Consider the following 25,695-nt stretch of genomic DNA (forward strand, 5'->3'; position numbering starts at 1 on the left):
GTTTCCTCCATTCAAATGCAGCAAGTTTTCTCACTCTCTTTGATGTAGGGTGTAAACGTGTGTAAAATAAATGTTTCTAAAACTGGATAAGTGTGAAATATTACACAAAATATATATTGATATGTAATTTACTTGTGTTAAAATGGCAATGTTTTGTATTTTAAAAATATTCACTTAACTACTTCACTACACCGATTTATACCACACACTTGCATATTACTCACCTTCCTTTTCTGCACAAAAAAATGAAACTTTTGCATTCTACCTAGACACAACTTGGTGGTCCTTAAAAGCATCTGCTGAGGACCTATTTAGCAGTGATAGTTTTCACTGCTAAACAGTAGGGTGCCCACTTGGCTTAAATATAGTGTATGGAACTGGGTTACAGTGTAAGCCACCTAAACAAGAATTAGATTGGTCATTCCTTGTTCATATGTGTCTATCAAGAGGAGTGGTGAAATGTATTTCGAACTTTTTCCTTGTTTTCCCCTTTGACAGCTCCATATCTGTCAGCAGCATTTTTTTTTGGGGGGGGGGGTGTGGGAAATAAGACTAAATGGGACAAATTGTGTAATTGAGGAGGGTTCAGAGGTTTTTATTCACTCATGGGATGTGGTCTGGCTGGAACGGATACTATTAACTAATTGGTTTGCTTGGTCATTCCAGAAGGAAGTTGGGTGTTAACCTCAAGGCACTGGAGTGGCAAATAGACCACAGCAGGTAAATAACAAGGTTTACTGAATATCCTGGCTGCGGTTGGAAGTTCAGCAATGGCTGGGGAGTTAACAAAGATCTGAAACATATCACACTGCTCTACCCATTGGGGGAACTCAGAAGGAGCCATTAAAATCAGCTGCTAGTTTGTGCTCAAAGGCTTTTAAGTTGCACTCTTACTGATTCATAATACTTTTCTATTCTGTTTAAGAACTTCACATACCTCACATTTTCTCCCATGCAATTAATTGTTTCAAATCTTACAAAGGAAATTCTTCCCTGCCCCCAGTTTAACAAAGACCAGAGTGCCTGTTTGTAATTGGTTAGACCTGCATTGGCAAGGCTATGGGAGCAGGCTGATTCTGAACTAGGGAGTGGAGTGGACTACCAGTGACAGAAGAAATAAAGAAAGCTTTTTAAACACAAAGTTAATCCCTTGTAAGTTTTTCATAGCTTACCTGGAGTATATTTAGATCATAGTTACAGAAGGGTGGGAGATTTAATTGTTTTAGTTTTTATCTGAATACATCTCTATAAGATGACCCCTCATTCTCCTATGCTCCAATGTAAAAAGTCCCAAGCTGCTCAACCTCTCTACATAACTCAATCCCTTGAGTCCCAATTATTAATCAAATTCTGAACAATTTCTACCTGTTCAATAGATTACACAACTGTAACTCAATAGGCATTATAGCTATTTGTATTGAGCTCATTTCATTGGGAGAGTTTAAGATGAAGAAATCTCTGGTAGTCACATGTTCTTTGTCACTCTAATGGAGTTCCTTCCATCTTCAAAAGTGACAATAATGACACAAAAAGTGGGCATTATGTCTATCTTTAGCGCAGGAATTGGTCCCAACAGGAACTTCCTTGCCCTCCATGGAAAGGAAGCAACTGGGTTAACCTGAGAGGCTGGTCCATTTACATCCAGGATCCTGACTTCATGTCAGCTGGTGGGAGAGAGGGTGGTCATACCAGTGTGTTCCCTAAGGAACAACTCTCCAAAACACCTAGAAGTAATATTTAGCACATTATACACCTGGGACCAACAAACCCTTCAGACCTCTTTCCCCATTTAACCAGGTCCCGATTGATTGAAATCTTAAGTCCATGTACTTGGCCCTGAAGGTGTGAAGGGCTAGATAAGTCCAAGGTTATCATTTGCCTCTGAGGATAGGAGTTGGGAAGTTATGATGCAGTTATATAAGACATTGGTGAGACCACACTTGGAGTATTGTGTACAGTTTTGGTCACCCTGTTATAGGAAAGATGTTATTAAACTAGAAAGAATGCAGAAGAGATTTACCAGGATGTTGCCTGGACTTGGGGGCCTGAGTTACAAGGAGAGGCTGCATAGATTAGGACTTTATTCCCTGGAATGTAGGAGATTGAGGGGTGACCTGATAGAGGTGTATCAGATCATGAGGGGCATAGACAGGGTGAAAGCACACAGTCTTTTTCCCAGGGAGGGGGTGCTAAAAACAGGAGGGCATAGGTTTAAGATCAGAGGCGAGAGATTTAAAAGGGACGTCAGGGGCAGGTTCTTCACGCAGTGTGGTGCGTATTTGGAATGAGCTGCCAGAAATAGTGTTTGAGGCGGGCACATTAGTAACATTTAAAAGCCATCTAGATAAGTTCATGGATAGGAGAGGTTTAGAGGACTATGGGCCAAATGTGGGCAGATGGGACCAGCTCACTGGGCAGCACAGTCGGCATGGACAAGTTGGGCCGAAGGGCCTGTTTCCGTGTTGTATGACTACGATTCTATGGCGACTGAATGTATTTTCCAAATCTATCACCATTTTGATGATGCCTTTCAACTTTTTGAACCAAAGTGAATAACCTTACATTTATCCATGTTAAACTGCATCAGCCACGCATTTGTCCACTTGCCTAACCTATCTACATTTAATCCTTGCAGCTTGCATTCCACACACCCTCTCAGCTTTGGATTGTCTACAAACACATAGGTGTTATATTTAGATCCCTCTTTAAAATAATTGATATGTATTATAAATGGAACCCAAACACCGATCCCAGCAGCACCCCACTGCTGGGGTCCTGACCCACAATGTTGACTGCCTGCTCTTCTCCATGGATGCTGCCTGGCCTGATGAGTTCCTCCAGCATCATAGTGTTTTTCATCAGAATGAAAAAAAAGTCCATTTTAGTGGCAAATGATCAAAGTGGTCGTAGTGTCGCTAAACTAGTGATTGGGGTTGTGCTGGTTGGTTCAAGAACCAAACGGTTGAAGGGAATTAGCTGTTCTTGAACCTGGTGGTGTGGGACTTCAGGCTTCTGTACCTCCTGCCCTTTTAATTTTTCTGCTATTTCTTTGTCCCCAATTATAATTTCCCCCATTTCTGATGGTAGGGGACCCGAGCTTGTCTTCATTAACTTACTCTTCATGCATTTATACAAGCTGCAGCCAATTGAACCCAGGTCACTGGCACTGTAATAGCATTACGCGAACCACTATGCTACCATGCCGCTCCAAAGACATGAGCAACCCAAAACATTGGAGAGGTACCATCAATGCTGTCTCTGCAAACCCCTCTAAATCCATTGGCAGGGTAAGGGAACTAACGTGAGCATCTTCTCCAAGGTCAACATCCCCAGCATCATGGCTTTGGATCACAGTCAACCAGGTCCTTGGGGCAGTGGGTAAGTGGTGCTCTGTGGGAAGGACCCCATGTTGCCTGTGTGCCTGACAACACACTCCCATAACAGGGACTCCATCTGAAGTCCCATCACAGCTAGAGTTTTCTGGGAAGACAGACAAAATGCTTAAACGATATTCACAAAGCCCCCTTGGGAAAGCGTCACACCCCCATGGGCAGCATGGTAGTGTAGCGGTTGGCGTAACACTATTGCAGTGCCAACGACCCAGGTTCAATTCCCACCGTTGTCTGTAAGGAGTTTGTATGTTGTCTGCGTGGGTTTCCTCTGGGTGCTCCGATTTCCTCCCACATTCCAAAGACGTACGGGTTAGGAAGTTGCAGGCGTGCTATGTTGGCGCCGGAAGTGTGGCGACACTTGTGGGCTGCCCCCAGAACACTCTACACAGAAGATGCATTTCACTGTGTGTTTCGATGTACATGTGACTAATAAAGAAATCTTATCAAAACTGGAGGACCTTCTGGAAAGGTGCAGAGCACCTTGAGACTCTTCGCTTGTACTTTAAAGGAACCTGCAGGGGCCAAAATAAAATGTCAGAACTGGCCACGCAATCCGTCCCACCTGCCCTTTCAAACACCTTCTGCCCCACTTGTGGCAGGGTCTGGGGATCCCAACTCTTCAATCAGCTCAGAACCCAGAGGACAGGAGTGGAGGCATCGTCCTCCATCAGGAGAAGGCGCAACGAACCACTGGGCCAGATACTGCGTCCGCACTCCCTCCTCCTCACTCCCACCCCTACCTCGCTCTCTGTCTGCACATGTGACAAAATCAAATCCATGTTTCTGTGTTACACCAGAGGATTCTTGTAGCAATATCCCTGATCTGAATCAAAATGAAAACCCAGACCATGGATAGACTATGTTTCCGGTCAAGACCCTTCACCTGGACTGAAAGAGCAGAGGGGAAACACAAGAGACTGCAGATGCTGGAATACATCGAAACACACAGTGAAATGTACCTTTTTGCGTTACTGAGAATGTTCTGGGGGCAGCCTGCGTGTGTCACCACGCTTCCAGCGCCAACACAGCATGCCCACAGCTCCTGACCTGTACGTCTTTGGAATGTGGGAGGAAACCGGAGCACCCGGAGGAAACCCACGCAGACACAGGAAGAACGTACAAACTCCTTACAGACAGCGGCGGGAGCTGGCGCTGTAATAGCGTTACGCTAACCGCTACACTAACGTGCCTGCAGTCAGCGGCTGCAGAGGGTTGTAGACTCAGCCGGCTCCATCATGGGCACAACCCTCCCCGCCATCGAGGGCATCTTCTAGAGGCAGTGCCTACACCACCAGATAGCCAGTATACAGAGGTGAGGGGAAGGGGTGGAGCAAGAGCTGGCAAGTGATAGGAGAATCCAGGTGAGGAGGGGTGATCGGCAGATGGAGGAGGGGAGAGTGGGAACGGTGACAGAGGCCGGGAGGTGACAGGTGGAGGTGACAACGGGCTGTAGATGATGGAATCTGATAGGAACGGAGATGAGCCACGGAACCAAATTAGGTTCCATTACAACAAGCCCAAAATTGGGCTGCAGTGTTCCCTGAGTTACCATACTGGTGTGAAACATTTTGAGGGGGTTCCAAGGAACTCAAAAGGCTCCACAGAAACAATTCTCTTTTTATTTTACTGTAAAAGGTTCTTGGCAGAAATATTTCAAGGAGAGGTGGGGAGAGAGACAGAACGCAAGTTCTGGACGGACAAGCCCTCTCCTTGATCATTGATCTAACCTTACTAAGTGTAGCGGTTAGCGTAACGCTATTACAGCGCCAGCGACCCAGGTTCAACTCCGGCCGCTGTCTGTAAGGAGTTTGTACGTTCTCCCTGTGTCTGCGTGGGTTTCCTCCGGGTGCTCCGGTTTCCTCCCACATTCCAAAGACGTACAGGTTAGGAAGTTGTGGGCGTGCTATGTTGGCGCCAGAAGCGTGGCGACAGTTGCGGGCTGCCCCCCAGAACACTCTACGCAAAGGATGTATTTCACTGTGTGTTTCGATGTACATGTGACTAATAAAGATATCTTATAAAATACTTTCAAGTCTGATGGTGGTCTCTGTAAAGTGCTATGCTGCAAAAATACTTAAGCCATAGAAAGGGAACACATTTCCAATCTGATTCACCAGCACCAAGTGTATGTCCCAACCTGTCCAACACGTGGTTCCGAGTTGCTGGGAGCCGTCACATGATCCGGGGAAGACTCTGAACCAATGCGAGGGCAAACCACCAAAAAAATATCCACTTCCGTCAATGGGGAGAAGTTTTCAGCAACTTTTGGAAGGAAAACTTCAGTGAGTGCGGCGCAGGGCTGCGTGACCAGCTGACCCTCCCTGGACAGGGGGACGCGCTATGGAGGAGGTCTGGCAGTACCAGTTCCGCATTATTTTGTTGGGTGACTCTACGGTGGGAAAGTCTTCCCTGCTGAAGCGCTTCACCGATGGAACTTTCACCGAGGTTCAGGATCCCACGGTGGGAGTGGACTTCTACGCTCGCCTCTTGGAAGTGGAGCCGGGCTGCCGGATCAAACTTCAGCTGTGGGACACGGCTGGGCAAGAACGGTTCAGGTCAGTGGAGAGATCGTGGACTCGGGGCTGTGCCTCTTTCATTCAGCGCAGTCCCTACCGGACTGTCCCAGGGCTGAGTCACACTTGTCTGCAGCAAGTCTCTCCACTCGCTCTCTGTCTGTCTCTCTCTCTCCCCACCTCTCCCTGAAATACTTCCCCAAGAACCTTTTACATTTAAAATTAAAAAAAAGCAAGTGTTTCCGTGGAGCCCCCTCGAAATGTTTCACATCAGTGTAATAACACAGAGAACGCTGCATCCCAAAGTTGGGCAAAGTCAGCCCCCCACAAGCAGCTACAGATTCCCACTCTCCCCTCCTCCCTCTACCTATCACCCCCTCCTCACCCGGATTCTCCTATCACTTGCCAGCTCTTGCTTCACCCCTTCCCCTCACCTCCGTATCCTGGCTTTCTGGTAGTGTAGGCACTGCCTCTAGAAGATGCCCTCGATGGTCGGGAGGGTTGTGCCCGTGATGGAGCCGGCTGAGTCTACAACCCTTCTCTCTGGGAACTAGGTCGGGACAGTGGGGAGAGTTCTACCACAGTTTGGAGCCTTTCCATTTGTAATGAACACTTGGGTAAAAGGTTGTCCAATGTTGCAGTGGTATTTAAGTAGTCTCACGTTCAAGAAAACTAAGATGATCTGCTCCCAACTGCCTCATTTTTTTGGTTTTGCCCTGCCAGAGATATTCCCTTTTGTTTTACTTGGACCCACCCCACCCTTCTCTGTAACTGAATACCAACTTGTTTTCTCTCTCTCAGTTCTGGTGAAGGGTCTCAGGCATGAAACATAGAACACTACAGCACAGTACGGGCTCTTCGGCCCACAATGTTGTGCCGACATTTTATCCTGCTCTGTGATCTATCTAACCCTTCCCTCCCACATAGCCCTCCATTTCTCTATCATTGACTGTTTCAAGTTCCACAAATGCTGCCTGACCTGTAAAACGTTTCCAATATTTTTCTTCAGACTTGAGGCATCAGCATTTCTTTTGATTTTCTCTGGCATGTCCTAGAATTTGTGCTCAAGTTTCTGGAGTGGGTCTTGAGCTCTTAACTTCTGATTCGAGGCAGAAGTGCTGCCCACTGAACCACAACTGTCAACATTGGGTAAATAGTAGTATCATTTCCAGTATTAGGTGTTTGGGGTTACAGAAATGTCTCTCAAGTAAACAAAAATTCATCAAGAAACATTGTGTCATGGTTTAGACCATCTGCATTCTGAGTCGTGATGTGTTCCTCGTTCTGGTTTATATAAGGTGCATCATTTTACAAAACAAGGTTTTCATGTGACAGGAAAATGTGATTGCACAGAAGAGTGTGCAGAGGAGATTTTTATAAGATAAGATTTCTTTATTAGTCACACGTACATCGAAACACACAGTGAAATGCACCTTTTGCGTAGAGTGTTCTGGGGACAGCCCGCAAGTGTCACCACGCTTCCAGCGCCAACATAGCACGCCCACAACTTCCTAACCTGTACGTCTTTGGAATGTGGGAGGAAACCGGACCACCCGGAGGAAACCCACACAGACACATGGGGAGAACGTACAAACTCCTTACAGACAGCCGCTGGAATTGAACCCGGGTGGCTGGCGCTGTAATAGTGTTGTGCTAACCGCTACACTACCGTGCCTGCCCCATGCCGATTTACGAGGATGTTGCCAGTATTGGAAGTTGTAACTCGAAAGGAAGATTGATGGGCTGGGAATCAAACCATTGGAAACCTGAATTAGGATGGACTACTGATGCTGATGAAGCTGCTGCCTCACAGCTCTGGGAACACAGGTTCGATCCTGACCTCCGGTGCGGTCTGTGTGGAGTTTGCACGTACTCCCTGCAACTGCCTGGGTTTTCCTGGGTGCTCTGGTTTCCGCCCACAACCCAAAGACTTGCAGGTTGTCAGATTAATTGGCCGCTGTGTAAGTTGAGTGGTAAAATCTGGCAGGAGTTGATGAGAGGGTAGGGAGAATAAAGTATGTCCAGTGGAAATGAAAGCTTGATGGTTAGCATAGACTCAGTGGGCCAAAGGACCTGTTTTCATGTTGTATGACTCTGAAATGCTCAGCTGGACAGGGCAGCATCTGAGGAAAGAAAAGCAATTAACACCTGGGTCCAAGACCCTTGGGTTGTTTTCTCTGGAGCAGAGGATGCTGAGGCGAGGGTTGGGGTGTATAAAATTATAAAGGACCTGGAGAGGTAAATAGATTCTTCCTGCTTGCTCTCAGCAGAGAGGTGAAAAAAAACCGGGGTCATAGATCTGAGGAACTGGTAGAAGTATAAGCGGGTCTGAAACTCACTCTCTGAGGATCTTATGGGGATAAGTTGAGTGAGCTCGGGCTTTTCTCTTTGGAGAGAAGGAGGATGAGAGGGGACTTGATAGAGGTGTACAAGATGATAAGAGGCAAAGATTGAGTGGACAGTCAGAGACTTTTTCCCAGGGCAACAATGGCTAACATGAGGGGACATAATTTTAAAGTGATTGGAGGAAGGTATAAGGGGGCTGTCAGAAGTAAGTTTTTTTGCACAGAGTGGTGGGTGCGGGGAACGCACTGCCGGCAGAGGTTGTGGGGGCAGATACATTAGGGATATTTAAGAGGCTCTTAGATAGACACATGAATGATAGAGAAATAGGGGGCTATGTGGGAGGGAAGGGTTAGATAGATCTTAGAGCAGGATAAAATGTCGGCACAACATTGTGGGCCAAAGGGCCTGTACTGTGCTCTAGTGTTCTATGTTCTGAAGGGATCACAGATGTAGAAGTGCTCATCTGATTTAATATTGTCTGGTTGTGTACTTGAAGAGCCTGTGACCAGCAGGGCTACAGACACAGTGCGGAAAGGTGGGAGTATCTGGGTAGCTCTTTTTCAGCTGGCAAGGAAATTGGTTCCTATTCTGGTTCCATCTGTGTTGTAAATTTTCTGTGATTTTTATATTTGTTGGAGATGAACACTTCAACATACAAGTCATACAGCACAGAAACAGGCCCTTTGGCCCAACTGGTCCATGTCGACCAAGATTCCCATCTAAGCCAGTCCCATTTGGCCCATATCCCTCTAAACCTTTCCTATCCTTGTACCTGTCCAAGTACCTTTTAAGTGGTGTTAATGTACCTGCTCAACCATACACTGGCCGCCCTCTGGGTGAAAAAAGTTGCACTTCTGGTTCCTATTAAATCTCTCCCCTCTCACCCTAAACCTATGCCCTCTAGTTCTTGATTCCCCAACCCTGGGAAAGAGACTGAGTGCATTCACCCTATCTATGCCCCTCATGATTTTATACACCTCTATAAGATCACCCCTCATTCTCCTATGCTCCAATGAAAAAAGACCCAACCTGCTCAACTCAGTCCCTCGAGTCCTGGGATCATCCTCGTAAATCTCCTCTGCACTCTTTCCAGCTTAATGGCATCCTTCCTATAGCAGGGTGACCAAAACCAAACATGCAGCGGTTAGCGTTACGCTATTACAGCGCCAGCGACCCCGGTTCAATTCCCGCGCTGTCTGTGAGGAGTTTGTACGTTCTCCCCGTGTCTGTGTGGGTTTCCTCTGGGTGATCCATATAAACTCCTTATAGACAGTGGCTAGAATTGAACCTGGGTCGCTGGTGCTGTATTAGCGTTACGCTAACCGCTACGCTACCATACGACAATATTTCCAATTTTATAGACAATTCAGTGGAAGCAAAATATCTGTTGAAAATGGCAAGTGCAGAGGAAAGAATGGATGGCTTTGTTAGCAGATGAAAATGCAAAACCTTTATTATGTGAGAATACATTGTCCTACTAATGCCAGCACAGAACTAACTGGCTGTTTAACACTGACTTCAAGTGATCTGGGTTGCAAGAGCATATGGTATATTTGTGTTTTTTTTTAAAGTTTACACCACTGAATGTAACAACCATGAATGTAAAAGTTTTTGCACTTTTTTTCATTTGTATATATTTTTTATTATGAATAAAGTCTATTTTTGAATGTTAAAATATAGTATGAATAGGATCATCCTATTTGTGTTTCCCCTTTAAGAAGCTGGTTTGTTTTGTGTGGGGGTGTGATTACTGCAGTTTTCTCATTCTGGCTGCATGAAGTCACTGAGCCACAGTTCATCTGTCTGCCACTGGTGACGTGCCTGGAACAAGCCTGCCTGGTGTGTTTTCACCAGACCATAATCCCCACTGGAACAACGCTGCCATTTTACTAACTTTCAAACCAAATGTTAAGTGACTTCAGTCAGATTGTGGGCTGGAAGGATTTGTTCCTGTTAGTAGATATAAACGAGAGAAGAGAGAGGTGTTTTGCCTGTTTTGTGAGTGGCGAGACACTGGGTGTAAGCGGGCTTGTTTATTTTTTTTAACACCATGCAGATAAAGGTGGCTTAAAAATGTGATCAGTGTTCTGTATCTAGACGTGCAAGAGTCAATGCTCCACCACAGGTTCAAGGGCAATTAGAGCTGGGCATTAAGTACTTGCTTTGCTGTCAATGCCCAAATCACAAGAATAAAAAAAATCATCTGCCCTTTTAAGGTCCTACAAAGAGAAGGGAGATCAATATTGAGCATTGCACCCCATGGCCCTCCTGTTGTAACGCAAAGAGTGTGACTTCCAGCCAAGAGGACTGAGGCGCCCTGATTAAATGTCCCATTTGAAAGGCAGTCCAGTGGGCAGGGTCAGGCCAGATCAGACCTTCCCCAAACTCTGATGTGCCCCATTTCAGAGAAAGGGTTTATGGTTTTCCTCACCCATTCTCTTCTGATACATTATCTGTTCAATATATATAATGGTCATAATCATTCCCTTTTCTATCTTTACAATATGCCCTCCAAACCCAGGGGGTCTTGCTCCCAGTTTGACGGCCGGAGACCTGCGTCAACGTCACTGGAGTAGAAATTTGAATCTCCAACCTTCTGAGAGGAGAATGGGGCCAAATCCGACACCTTGACCTCTCACCCCAAGTCAAAGCAACGTGGAGGTGATGGACAGTCTAAAGTCAGTCCAGAGGTTACACCTGCTGCTCATTTGTAATTAATGTGATAACCTTGCATCCTAATGGCATGAACATTGAATTCTCCCACTTGAAGTAACCCTGTCCCCCCCCACACCCACCTCCAACCAGGCCTCTTCTTCCCTTTCCTAGCCTATCTCTCTTTTTTTCTACCCCCCTCTTTTTTTTTCTCCTTACCTTTGACCCATCCCCCAGTGGATCTGCCCTCCCCTCCTCCCCCGCACCTCCCTATCACTATCTCTTACCTGCATCTACCTATCACCACCCTGTGCCCACCCCCACCTCCCCTCTTTTGTCCACCTATCACTGCTCTGCTTTTCCCTCCTATATATTGGGCTTCCCCTTTTCCTATCTTCAGTCCTGAGGAAGGGTCCTGACCCGAAACGTTGACCGCCTGCTTTTCTCCACGGATGCTGCCTGGCCTGCTGAGTTCCTCCAGCATCATCGTGGTTTTCGTTTAATTAATGTGTTTGCTTGTTGCCAAAAGTAGTTTGCTGGAAATGTGAAATGCTACCAGGAAATGTTGGGAATGCACGGCAGCTTCTGTAGAGAATGAAACCGGGTTAATTCGCGCATAAGAACAAGGGAAAGTAGCAGGAGGAGGCCACTCGGCCCCTCATGTCTATCCTGCGATTCAATAAGATCATGGATGATCTGCCCCAGGCCTTGTGTCCTCTTCTTTTCTCCCAAAACACCAAGGGTATGCTTTATATAGTGTAATTACCTTGTCAGTGTTGAAAATGAGCTGACCAGTTTGTGCACAGCAAGGTCCCATAGGAAGCAATGCAATAATCATTGTGCATTTTAGTCACAAAGCACGGTAGTGTAGCGGTTGGCATAACGCTTTACAGCGCCAGTGACCCGGGTTCGATTCCCACCACTGTCTGTAAGGAGTTTGTACGTTCTCCGTGTCTGCGTGGGTTTCCTCCGGGTGCTCTGGTTTCCTCCCACATTCCAAAAACCTACAGGTTAGGAAGTTGTGGGCATGCTATGTTGGAGCTGGAAGCACGGCAACACTTGCGGGCTGCCCCCAGAACAGTGTACGCAAAAGATGCATTTCACTGTGCGTTTTGATCTACACTTGACTAATAAAGGTCTTATCACTGATCCATCCAGCACTTGGATAATGCATTGTGTAACGAGACACTGAGCCTTTCACACAGGGTTCGATGATCTTGACTAATGGGTTTTGAAGTACATGCTCGAATGAGAGAACAGAAGCATTGCTGATGCAAGGTTCTCAGTTCTGACCACAGAAGGGGGGACCAGACAAGAAATGGGTTGAATGGCCTATCAGCACTCTATATCCCAGCCCATTAATAAAGAATGACCACAGTCCATCTTAAAACCTAGGTCGTTCAGATATCGGAGGGTCCCCAGATCTGGGTGACTTGGACCAATCAGGAAGTGTAGGTGTTGCGTTATCCAACTCAACAACATCCAGCCGTGAATCCATTTTGTTAATTGCATTAATCAGCCTTTCACATTTTTATTTGCCTCCAAGTTCTTCCCTCTCTTCTGAACTCACTCTGGGGTACGTTTCCAAGGCAGGTCCTGCTGTGGTTGATATCTGGAACGCACTGCCAGAGGAGGTGGTGGATTTGGATGCAATCACCACGTTTAAGAGGCATTTGGACAGGCAGTTAAATAGGAAAGGCTGAGAAGGATATGGTGCTCATGTGGGCAAATGGGATTGGTGAAGATAGGTGTGGGCCGAAGGGCCTGTCTCTGTGCTAATGAGACTGTAGATAGATGCGAACAGCTGGAGATATCACCGTTCAGATGATTTTGACTCCAACGTGAACATAAACGATCAGATGGTACTAATTTGCATGGCTCAGCTGGTAGGACCCACTGCCTCACAGTGCCAGAGACCCAGGTTCAATCCTGACCTCAGGTGCTGTCTGTGTGGAGTTTGCACGTTCTCCCTGTGACCATGTGGGCTTCCTCCGGGTGCTCTGGTTTCCTCCCATATCTCAGGTTAATTGGCCACTGCGAATTGTGTAGGTGAGTGATAGAATTTGGGGATAGTCGATGGCAATGTAGTGAGAATAAAATGGGATTAGCGTAAATTAGCGTGGAGGTGTTGGAAAGGGTGCAGAGGAGATTTACCAGGATGCTGCCTGGATTAGAGAGTATGGATTATGAGGAGAGACTAAAGGAGCTAAGGCTTTACTCATTGGAGAGAAGGAGGATGAGGGGAGACATGATAGAGGTGTACAAGATTTAAGAGGAATAGATAGAGTGGACAGCCAGTGCCTCTTTACCAGGGCACCAATGCAATGCAGCAGCAGTACAGTGCAAAGATATAAAATTACTATAAATTACAAAAATAGTACAATAAGAAAGGATGGCAGAGGGGAAGAAGCTGTTCCTGAATCGTTGAGTGTGGGTCTTCAGGCTCCTGTACCTCCTCATATCTGGACTTTTTACTACATTTAGGGAGGAGATACAGGAGCAAAACAACACATTTCACGTCATTGAAGTTAGTGATAATAAATCTGCTGCTTCTTCTGTCCTTGATGGATCACAAAACACAAAACTTGCACTGGATTACTGTAAAGCTAAGGGCTTTCCTTCAGTTTATTGATAATAAATTTAGGAATGGTCAACTCGGTGGGCTGAAGGGCCTTTTTCTGTGCTGTGTTGACTCTCTGACCAAGTACCCATTAATTACGATAGGAAACAATCAAATCTTATTTGTTTTCTTGTTTTTGTGAAGATCCTTAAAGTTTGCCTTCATTCCACTTCACTAGTTATCCCTAAGCTAAATAACAAAATCACTTTTCATTAAAATTAATATTTTTAATTTACATAAGATTTCTTTATTAGTCACATGTACAACAAAGCACACAGTGAAGTGCATCTTTTGCGTAGAGTGTTCTGGGGGCAGACCACAAGTGTTGCCACGCTTCCGGCACCAACATAGCACGCCCACAACTTCCTAATCCGTACGTCTTTGGAATGTGGGAGGAAACCGGAGCACCCGGAGGAAACCCACGCAGACACGGGGAGAACGTACAAACTCCTTACAGATAGTGGCTGGAATTGAACCCGGTTCGCTGGCGCTGTAAAGCATTACGCTAACCGCTACATATAAGTTAGTGTTCATAAATTTGATCAGCAGGCTTTGTCCTTTCATAGGAACAGCAGAATGTGCTTTCAATGGAAGATGCTCACTGTTCATTTTCAAGTTCCTTTGAGTGTGAAAACCTTGGTCAGGCCACATTTGGAGTATTGGAGTACTGCATTACAGGAAGGATAGGTTGAGTGAGCTAGGGCTTTTCTCTTTGGAGAGAAGGAGGATGAGAAGTGACAGAGGTGTACAAGATGAGAAGAGGCATAGATCGACTGGACAGTCAGAGACTTTTTTCCAAGGCGACAATGGTTAACACAAGGGGGCATAATTTTAAGGTGATTGGAGGAAGGTATAAGGGGGGTGTCGGCGTAAGTATTTTTACACAGACAGTGGTGGGTGTGTGGAACACACTGCCTGCAGAGGTTGTGGGGGCAGATATATTAGGGACATAAAGAGACTCTTAGATAGCCACATGAATGATAGAGAAATGGGGGGCTATGTGGGAGGGAAGGGTTAGATAGATCTTAGAGCAGGATAAGGTGTCGGCACAACATTGTGCGCCGAAGGGCCTGTACTGTGCTGTTATGTTCTATGATGTGGAGGCTTTGGAGAGGGTACAGAAGAGATTCAACAGGAGATTCCCTGCATTAGAGACTATTAGCTACAAGGAGAAGCTGGACAAACTTGGATTGATTTCAGAAGCTGAAGGGCAATGTGATTCGATAAAATTATGAGGAGCAGAGGTTGGGTCTTGTTTCCCAGAGCAGAGGTTGAGTCTTGTTTCCCAGAGTGGAAATGTCAAGTACTAGAGGGCACAGCTTTAAGGTGAGAGGGGGAAAGTTTAAAGGAGAATTATGAAGCAAGTTATTTTTCCACAGAGAGTGGTAGGTGCCTGGAGCATGCTGCCAGGGGAGCTGGAGGAAGCAGAAATGATACGAAAATGTTAAAGAGGCATTTAGACAGGCAGATGGACAGGCAGGGACTGGAGGGTTATGGACCATGTGCAAGCAGATGGGATGGTTAAAATTGGCATGGTCAGCGCAGACTTTGTGGGCCGAAGGGCCTGTTCAGAAATATTAATAAATGCTATCTGTTTAAATTCATTTTTAGGATAAAGCATCACTGGCTAGGCCAGAGTTTATTGTTCATCCCTAACTGCCCTTGAGGAGATGGTAGGGAGCTGCCTTCTTGAACTGCTGCAGTCTTTCTGGTGAGGATATTCCCACTCTGCATGCTGCGGTGGGGGTCCCCGGATTTAGACCCAGCAATGAGGAAGGACCATCCACGCGTTTCCAATTGTGTGACTTGGGGAGAGCCCGTGACCTGGCAGTGTTCTCTACATCTGATGCTGGACTTCTTGGTAGTAGAGGTTGTGGGTTTGGGAAATGCTGTCAGATTAGGCTTTGTCGGTAACTACAGAGCATTTTGTATATGGTACCCACTGTGAACTTGTAGTGGAAGGAATGAATGGTTGGGGGGAAGGGCTGATGGGATGGCAATCAAGGGGGTTCTTTTGTCCCAGGCAGTGTTGAGCTTATTGAGGGTTGTCGGCACACATTCAGGCTGGTGGAGTGTATTCCATCACACTCCACAAAGTCGAAGTCAGGTTTATTGTCATCTGCACAAACTGAAGTCAATCGGCGTCAAAGGGTAAACACTTCATTGGCTGGAATCATACTTGGCTCCTGCCACTTAAGTGTTTCCTGTTTGATGCTGTTGATTTCCCTTTGCGGGTTGTTATCAGGGATCAATCAACCCTGCAGAGGTTCCTCAGGACTGTGTCCTACGCCCAACTATCTTCAGCTGCTTCATTAGTGACCTTCTGTCGATCACAAGTGGGGATACACGCTGAAGTTTGCACAATGTTCAATCCCATTCAAAACTCCTCAGCAAATGAAGCAGCCCATGGCTGCATGCAGCAAGACCAGGATAACATCCAGGCACTGGCTGAGAAATGTCAAGGAATGCCAGTCAATGACTGTTGCCAACTAGAGATTCTAACCACCCACCCTTGCCATTAAAATGGGTCCGACTCCTCCACCATCTACGTCCTGGGGTCACCGTTGACCAGAAACTGAACTGGACCAGCCACATAGATACTGTGACTAAAGAGCTGAGTATTCTGCAGTGAGTGACTCACTTCCTGACAACCCAAAAAGTTTTACCTGCACTGCACTTTCTCTGTAGCTGTGACACTTTACTCTGTACTGTTATTGTTTTTACCTGTACTACCTCAATGCACTCTGTAGTAATTCAATGTAACTGCACTGTGTAATGAATTGATCTGTACGATCGGTATGCAAGACAAATTTTTCACTGTACCTCGGTACAAGTGACAATAATAAGCCAATACCAAAGTGCCCTGGTAAAACTGATTTCAAGGTGATTGGAGGAAGGTATAAGGAGGATGTCAGAGGTAAGCTTTTTTACAGAGAGTGGTGGATGCGTGGAATGTACTGCCGGCAGAGGTTGTGGGGGCAGATACATTAGGGACATTTAAGACACTCTTAGATAGCCACATGAATGATAGAGAAATGGGGGGCTATGTGGGAGGGAAGGGTTAGATAGATCTTAGAGCAGGATAAAATGTTGGCACAACATCGTGGGCCGAAGGGCCTGTACTGTGCTGCAATGTTCTATGTTATATCTTTCAGACCAGGTGAAGGATCTCAACCTGAAATGTTGACTATCCATCTCCCTCCATGGATGCTGCCTGACCCACTGAGTTCCTCCAGGTTTTTTTGTGTGTTGCCTGTGCATTGTGACGTGGCCGGACCTGTGGGGGGCACGTGAACCATTCGTGCTCCCAACCCGTCAGGTTTTGTTGCAGGGACTGAGATTACTTTCCCCTGTTCACATGTTGGGTCCTGTCCCTGGTACAGACTCTGACCTCAGCATTGCTACAAAGCGAAACGAGGACAAACAAACGCCATGCCTCTGGCGTGAATGACTTTTGGGAATTTCCAGACAGTTGTATCCAACACTGGACTGACCTTGATTTCTACCATCCCATGCTGACTGTTTTTGTTTCGGTCAGACATTAACAAAGCCAACTTTGTTAATATCCTTGAGAGAGCTCGGATATTGTGTCAATCAAGAGACTGCTCAAAATCACTGGAGAATATTTTGTGTGTGTGTATACTGTGTGTGTGTGTGTATATGTGTGTGTGTGTGTGTGCGTACGTATACATGTGCGTGTGCATGCATTTGTGTGTCTGCATGTATATGTGCCCCAGTCAGTGAATTTACGTGTGTTTTGGTGGCAGGGGTGTGGTGTGGATTTTCATCACAGTTCCACCAATCCCCTGACCACACCTTCGGGGAATGCAGGGCAATTGAGCAACTTCTATATAATTTGTCCCATGATGTTATTTCCATCACAAGGACGCTAGGCAGCTGACCCAGAACACTGGAAGGTCATCATCAAGCTGTGGACCACACTGATCAGTGATGCAACACGTCCGATCCCACAGTTAACAACGTTACAACAATTAATTGAGCAGTCTGCCTGGAATGTTTCAATGCTGTTTTATGTTAATTTACTCCTCCATATTTGTTACTATATCCTGTGTCATAATTTATATTTTATTCAGATTTATCAACAATTTAATTTAATCTTAGACTGTTCTTTACAATTAAACTACAAAGGAATTTAAAGAGGAATGTTAACATAGAACATAGAACAGGCCCTTCGCCCACAATGTTGTGCCGACATAGCTAATCCCTTCTACCTACAGAATGCACATATCCCTCCATTTTCCTCTCATTCATGTGCCCATGCAAGCCCCTCTTAAAAGCCCCCAATGAATCTGCCTCCACCACCCTCTCAGGTAATGCATTCCAGGCGTCCACCACTCTCTCAGTAAAAAAAAATGTACCCCTCACGTCTGTTCTGAACCTTCCCCCTCTCACCTTAAAAGCATGCCCTCTGGTATTGGATCGCTCAATAATGGGAAAAAGATATTGCTTGTCCATCCTATCTATGCCCCTCATAATGTTATACAGTTGCAACAGATCACCCCTCAGCCTCCACCGCTCCAGAGAAAAGAGCCTAAGTTGACTCCATTTCTCTCTCTCTCTCTCTACAGCAGCCGTCTGACTTGATGAGTGTTTCCAGCATTTTCTACTCTTATTAAAGCCATTTCTGTAATAAAACTGGATTTGCAACAGTGTGAGCTAAGTGGTTGAAGAGTCTTCCGCAGATAGTCCTAGCAGGTCTGGTGTAAGAGGGTGGGGTGAGACAGCCTACAGCAAGAGGTCCCACCTTGTGCTATTACTTTCAGGTGTCCTGAATGCATATGAAATTGCTTGTTGTGCAGGTTTTGGAGTATAACCCTAAAGTTGTTACACCCTTTTCCTTCAGAGTGATATTTTCAGAGTTGCATCAATTTTCTTGGGAAAATTAGAAACATAGAACACTACAGCACAGTACAGGCCCTTTGGCCCACGATGTTGTGCTGACATTTTACCCTGCTCTAAGATCTATCTAACCCTTCCCTCCCACATAGCCTCCCATTTCTCTATCATTCATGTGTCTATCTAAGAGTGTCTTAAATGTCCCTAATGTATCCGCCCCACAACCTCTGCCGGCAGTGCGTCCCACGCACCCACCACTCTCTGTGTTCAAAAAAAACTTCCCCCTGACATCCCCCTTATACCTTCCTCCAATCACCTTAAAATTATGCCCCCTCGTGTTAGCCATTGTCGCCCTGGGAAAAAGTCTCTGACCGTCCACTCGATCTATGTCTCTTATTATCTTGTACACCTCTATCAAGTCACCTCTCATCCTCCTCCTCTCCAAAGAGAAAAGCCCCAGCTCGCTCAGAGACGAGACAAGTCAGCCCGGCCTGCTGCCTCTTGCACAGATGATGGGGGTGTGCTGCCCCTGCCCGCAGTCTAGACTCGTAGATTCTACCAGAACACTGGAGGAACAGTACTAAATGGGTAATTGTGGGTTAGCATAGATATCGTGGGTCGAAGAGCCCATTACCTGACACAAGTATATAAAATTACAAGAAGCACAGATGGTCAGATCTTGTGCCAGGATAGAAATGTCAAATACTAGAGGGCATGGCTTTAAGGTGAGAGGGGGAAAGTTTCAAGGAGATTTACAAGGCAAGTTTTTTTACATGGAGAGCAGTGGGTGCTTAGAACACACTGCCAGGGGTGGTGGTGGAGGCAGGCATGATAGGAGCGTTTAAGAGGTGTTTAGAAAGGCACAGAGGGATATGGATCATGTGCAGGCAGGTGGGATTAGTTATTGGCATCATACGTTCTTGACCTCACAATCTACCTCGTCGTGGCCCTTGCACCTTAGTATCTGCCTGCACTGCATTTTCTCTGTAACTGTAACACTTTATTCTGCATTCTGTTATTGTTTTCCCTCGTACTACCTCAATGTACCAATGTAATGAAATGATCTGTTTGGATGGCATGCAAAACGTTTTTCACTGTACCTCGGTACCTGTGACAAGAATAAACCAATTTACCAATCACACAAGATGCTGGAGGAACTCAGCAGGTCAGGCAGCATCTATGGAGGGAAATAAGCAGTCGACGTTCTCGGTCAAGACCCTTCATTAGGACTTCTCGACCCAAAATGTTGACTGTTTATTTCCCTCCATAGATGCTGTCTGACCTGCTGAGTTCCTCCAGCATTTTGTGTGTGTTGCTCCAGATTCCAACATCTGCAGAATCTCTTGTGTTACCAATCACAATCTTTGCACTTTTTTTTTCCTGAACGTTGAATGAACTAAAACAATTCTGCGTTTCAGATCGATTACTCGGTCCTATTACCGCAATTCTGTTGGGGGTCTGCTGATGTTCGACGTGACCAATCGGAAGTCATATGAGAACATCAGGGAATGGCTGAAGGAAGTTGATAACCACGTGTATCCCAACAAGACCATCTTTGTCCTGGTTGGCCACAAAAGTGACTTAACCCACGACCGGAAAGTATCCCGTGAAGAGGCAGAGAAGTTGGCGGCCACACTGGGCCTGAATTACCTTGAGACTTCGGCCAAAAGTAACAGCAATGTGGAAGAGGCGTTCATGAAATTAACAGAATGCATTTATGAATCGATGAAAGTGGGTGAGATTGCACTGGAGGATGGTTGGGACGGAGTCAAACGAGGATTTAATCCAAGGGCATTGGATCGAGCAAAGGAAGAAAAGCAAAGTGATTGCAATTGTTAGCTGGTTTCGGGTGTATTTGAGTTATTGCAACAAAAGTAAACCAGTCACTTGTAATAGGTGTGACTGTATCTTATTCAGCACCCAGCCCATTTAATAAGCTGTATAACAGGCTTCAAGTGAGTAATCATTGACCATTTAACTAGCTGCCATTGGGTGCTGAGCTCCAGTAATTTGTTCGGAGATAATCGCTTCAGTAGTGATTCATACTACTTGCATCCAAGTGTGTTGGATCAGGTTTTGGTCATCACAGTGTTTGCATGTGAAGCTGCATCAAGTTTAATGGGAGCAGATTGTTTCTCTACTCTTAAGTTACTATGGCACTGAAGAAGTCCACCAGAATTGGATTTTTAAATGTCTTACTTCTCTGGATCTTGCAGGCTAACCATTCCTAAGTTGATATATTTTACAATTTTGTGTAATTGTGTTTAATTCATTCTCAGGACTGTTTCTCCTGTTGTTTTTCAGACTTGCATTGCAAGTTGCTTTTTATGATCACAGTGTCTCTTTGTCAAAGGTAGAACATTTAGCACACTGCAATAGATGATCAAGTCTTTGTAATAAGGCATTACCAGTTATTTTGAAGGAACAACTCCTTCATGCACAATAGCAAAGCAAGACTGGCGATTCCTTTAAATCAAGGGCGTAAGAGTAACAGCAGGGATTTCTCTCCGAGGCTGGGGTTCCCTTGTGTCGGGACAGTGGGCAAGAAAAGTGGGCTGAAGTATCTTTGAGATGTTCTCTAACCAAAAGTAAAGCGCATGATAAATGGTTCTGTGTTAAATGAGTACTTTCAACAGGTGCCCTACCTTGCTGTAAAGCACAGGAAATGAAAGCTGACATATTACTAAATACTTTAATCCTGTTCCATTACTTGTCTTTCTGCCTTATTGGTATTGCACTTTTTGTAGGTCAGTCCTCAATGTTTAATGTTGCTACAACATTTTTCATGCTTTTGTTGTGGTTTGTAGTTCTAGCTATGCCACTGAGCTCCTTGAAATCATTCCAATAAATCTGACCTGCCCCTCTCTGCGACCTTCAAGGGCACTTCCAATTTCTCATTCACTTTTTGGTTTAGATAATATGATCAGATTTTTAACTATTAGGAAGAATTGATGGGGTGGTTGGGAGATGCTCCTGCTGGCTTTGTTTATAGGACACGAGGGGTGTCTACAAATTGGAGCCAGGTCTTTAGGAATGAAATGGGCCAATGCTTCTACAAAAAAAAACTTGCTTCTTCCCACCCAGAAAGAGACCATTCAGCCCCTCAAGTCTACACCAGCTCCCAGCAGAACAATCCCATCCCTCCTAATCCCCCACTCTTATTTGTGTAACCACACTCTAACATTTCCGTCTTACATTCCCTTTGGTTGTTTTGCTGCTTATAGTAACGTGCAAGTTGCTCTCTTCAGCAATAACAGTTGGCACCAGATCGGCTGTGAATTTTAAATCTAAGATTGACCGTGTCTTTTTTTTAACCAAAGGTATCAAGGAATACAGAAAAAAGGTAGTTATTTTGACTTGGGCCATGATCACCCTTTAAACTCATTGACTGGCCTGAAATCCTCAAGGGGCTATTCCTATGTGGCACTTTTATAAATGACCAGATTAAACAGAAGCTATTTTTGACTTGCAGGTCAAAGAATTCATATAATCTATTCTTAAACTTGGCATATTCTTAAACTATGCCAAGTTTAAGAATAGATTATATGAATTCTTTACATACCTACATAGTATATACATCAAACTATGCCAAGTTTGATGTATACACTATGTAGGTATGTACTGTAATAGGTAAATAAGGATTGTAATCAATCATCCATCAATTGACTTAAAATGTAGATCCATTGCAGTCAGATCTATTAATAGTTCTTCCATTTTAAAAATGCTTGATCTGATTCACAATTTGTAGCAATCCTATTGGAAAGCATAAAGGAATTTTAGTGTCAGACTCCACTTTGCTATTGCTCAATGCTGGGCTCCAAAACATAACTTGTCACCCTTGTATTGAAAATAATTTAGATCAGAATGATTCTTGTGTGATGCCTTCCAATTACATGGGATGGGAAACAGAATGATTAATGCATAGAAGCAAAAGTATTTTTCTTTCATTGTTATCACTGCTTTTACCTTTTGAAATGCAGCTTTTAATCAAATAGGCAAAAGGAGAAAGCTCTCATTATCTCACGTGGCACTTGCAATCACTAGAGGCTGTAACTTAACCTCAGCTGCGGGAATAATGAGAAAATAATGGGCACCTAGCTCAGATAGGCACCGTGGTCAGCATGGACCAGTTGGGCCGAAGGGCCTGCTTCTGTGCATGTAACTCTATGACTCTATAACTACTGAGAGCCCTGGTGTTCACAGGCCAGGTACCATGTGTATGTGCACCTGTAAGTGTTCGGCCCTATATTGAAACAACTGTTAACATTCAGTGTTCTGTTAACAGCTGATCAATAGAAAAGTACAGATTGTGCAGGGAGGAATAACTCCCAGGGGTTTGGGAGAATAATCTATTAAAGAAGTGCAGTGTACTGTCATTGCTCACCTCTCTCCATGAGGCATAGGAGCAGAATTAAGCCATTCAGCCCATCGAGTCTGTTCCGCCATTCAATCATGGCTGATTTATTTTTCCCTCTCAACCCCATTCTCCTGCCTTCTCCCCGTAACCTTTGATGCCCTTACTAATCAAGAACCTATCAACCTCCGCTTTAAATACACCCAGTGACTTGGCCTCCACAGCCGTCTGTGGCAACGAATCCCACAGATTCACCGCCCTCCGGCTAAAGAAATTCCTCCTCATCTCAGTTCTAAAGGGAGGTCCTTCTATTCTGAGGCTGTGCCCTCCGGTCCTAGACCCTCCCACTACTGGAAACTCTCCACAACCTTCCTGCCGCAACAACTTTCAGGTTCATGAACTACATCTCCTGAGGACAAAGAACGAAGCATTGCAGCGGCTGCTAATCCTTCTCTGCCTCTCTACGACCCTCCTCTATTACACTGTTCCAATGAAGCTTGAGGAGCAGCACTTCACCTTCTGAGTGAATGCAGTACAGCCTTCCAGTCTCAACAGTGAGCTCAACAATCCTGCATTTTAAGATTTCTACTCTACATTCCTTAGGAAATTTCAGATATTTGTTTTGTTCTTACACATTCTTCCCCTTCACAATCTCCTTTCATATATTATCACCCTTTTTGCCATTTAATTCTTTCCAGAACCTTCCCTTCTCCTCCCACTCCCACTGCCATTACACTGCCTAGTGCCCTACCATTCATAGTATAAGTCCTACATTGGCTTTACAAAATGCATCACCTCACACTTATCAGTATTGAGATCCATCTGCCACTCCTCGGCCCACTTCCCTAACTGATCAAGATCCCCCTGTAATCTACAATAACCTCCTTCACTATCAACAATGCCTAATTTTGTGTCAACCGCAAACTTACTGATCAAGCCTTGTGCATTCGTATCCAAAACATTTATATAAATAATGAATAACAAGGCTCCCAACACCAACCCCTGTGGCACACCACTGGTCATTGACCTCTGTTCCGAGAAACAGCCTTCAATACCACCCTCTGCTTCCTACCTCTGAGCCAATTTTGAATCCACTCAACTCACTCTCCCTGGATTCCATGGGACCCAACCTCCCAGACCAGCCTGCCATGCGAGACCTTGTCGAAGGCCTTGCTAAAGTCCAATAGACAACATCTACTGCCTTGCCCTCATCTACCCTTTTGGTGACTTATTCAAAACAAAACTCTCAAAGATTTGTCAAACACAACTTCCCTTGCCACGTACACAAACACATGCATATTTTTCTGCATCTTAAATCTATTTATCTGTCAGCTTTTCATTTCTGTTGAAAAATCGTCAACTTAAAACGTCAGCTCTGTTCCTGTCTCCACAAATGTTATTGAATTTGTTAACTATTTTGACAGTTTTGTTTCTCAGGCTTGTTTTTGAACAATTGACTATTTGTTTTCTGCACAATGAAAGAATGATAGATTGTAAAATTTATTAAAAGTGGATTAATCTTACCCAGTGTTGTGCTTGAATTGTTTTTGTGCATTTTGTAGCAGCCCTTGTTCCTTATAGTTTTGAACTGCTGGATTGTCGTTATACTTGGCACTGCGTGCGTTTTTAGCACTTCAGCAGGTAGTGCTACTGCCTCAAGCTCCGGTAGCACAGGTCCAATCCCGACCTCCGGTGCTGTCAGTGTGGAGTTTGTACGTTCTCCCTGTGACTGTCAATTTCCTTTGGGTACTCCAGTTTCATCCAACATTCCAAAGACGCACAAATTGGTAAGTTGGTAAGCGGCCACTGTAAATTGCCACTGGTGTGCAGGTGAACAATAGAGTCTGGGAGGAGTTGACGGGAATGTTTGAAGAATAAAATGGGATTAGTGTGAATGGATGCTTGATGGTTGTCTTGAACTTGGGGGCTGTCACACTTCTTGCTGCCTCGGTTAAGCAGCCAACATAATCAAAGACCCCACCGACCCTGGACATTCTCTCTTCTCCCCCCCTCCCATCGGGCAGAAGATACAAAAGCCTGAAAGCACGTACCACCAGGCTCAAGGACAGCTTCTATGCTGCTGTTATAAGACTATTGAATGGTCCCCTAGTACAATAAAATGGACCCTTGACCTCACAATCTACCTCGTTATGGCCTTGCACCTTATTGTCTGTCTGCACTGCACTTTCTCTGTAACCGTAACACTTTATTCTGCATTTTGTCTTCCCTTGTACTACCTCAATGTGCTGTTGTAATGAAATGATCTGTATGGATGGCATGGAAAACAAGTTTTTCACTGTACCTCGGTACATGTGTCAATAATTAACCAATTTACCAATTTTAGAGTCTATTTTCATGCTGTAAGACGCTGTGACTCTAAATGCCAAGTAATAAGCAATGGTATAATGGTTGTGCAGCAGTGTTATCTGCCTAGTAACTCCAAGGCCTGTAATAACAATCCAGGGACCTGAGTTCAAATCCCACCATGGCAACTGTGGAATTGGTTTTAGTTAATAACTTGGAATTAAAAAAAGAACTAGCCTTAATGATGTGCATGAAACTACTGGACATATCTTGCTACTCAAAACTGGGCATCCAGGAGGAATATCATCAGCAGCAGAAATATACACCAGCCGATGAGGATTACGGAAAGGTCTGTTGACAGTATCCTGACCGGTTGCATCATGGTCTGGGACGGCAATTTGAATGCGCAGGAACGTAAGAAGCTGCAGAGAGTAGTGGACTCAGCCCAATACATCATGGGCACATCCTTCCCCACCATCGGTGGTATCTACAGGAGGCGCTGCCTCAAGAAGGCAACATCCATCATCCAACATCTCCACCATCTGGGCCATGCCATCTTCTCACAGCTACCATCGGGCAGGAGGTACAGAATCCTGAAGTCCCACACCACCAGGTTCAAGAACAGCTAATTCCCTTCAAACATTTGGTTCTTGAACC

The 25,695-nt window shown here is 45.1% G+C and overlaps 1 protein-coding gene across 1 annotated transcript; it reads left to right on the forward strand.

Annotated features, from left to right (window-relative positions):
- The first annotated feature begins 5,606 nt into the window (after window positions 1-5,606).
- On the forward strand, window positions 5,607-24,273 carry LOC127581791 (ras-related protein Rab-39B-like). The gene is made up of 2 exons (XM_052036493.1): window positions 5,607-5,947; window positions 19,799-24,273. Exons 1-2 carry the CDS (start codon window positions 5,733-5,735, stop codon window positions 20,217-20,219), a joined length of 636 nt encoding a protein of 211 aa, XP_051892453.1. The 5' UTR covers window positions 5,607-5,732; the 3' UTR covers window positions 20,220-24,273.
- The last annotated feature ends 1,422 nt before the right edge of the window (window positions 24,274-25,695 follow it).

This window comes from Pristis pectinata, chromosome 22, assembly GCF_009764475.1.
Source record: "Pristis pectinata isolate sPriPec2 chromosome 22, sPriPec2.1.pri, whole genome shotgun sequence".
Lineage (NCBI taxonomy): Eukaryota > Metazoa > Chordata > Chondrichthyes > Rhinopristiformes > Pristidae > Pristis > Pristis pectinata.

What these genes read in the sequence shown, in the direction of transcription:
- LOC127581791 (XM_052036493.1), top strand. Translation starts at nt 5,733, where the DNA reads ATGGAGGAGGTCTGGCAGTACCAGTTCCGCATTATTTTGTTGGGTGAC. An exon ending in GCTGGGCAAGAACGGTTCAG is followed by an intron (nt 5,948 to 19,798) that starts GTCAGTGGAGAG and finishes TCTGCGTTTCAG; the next exon opens with ATCGATTACTCGGTCCTATT.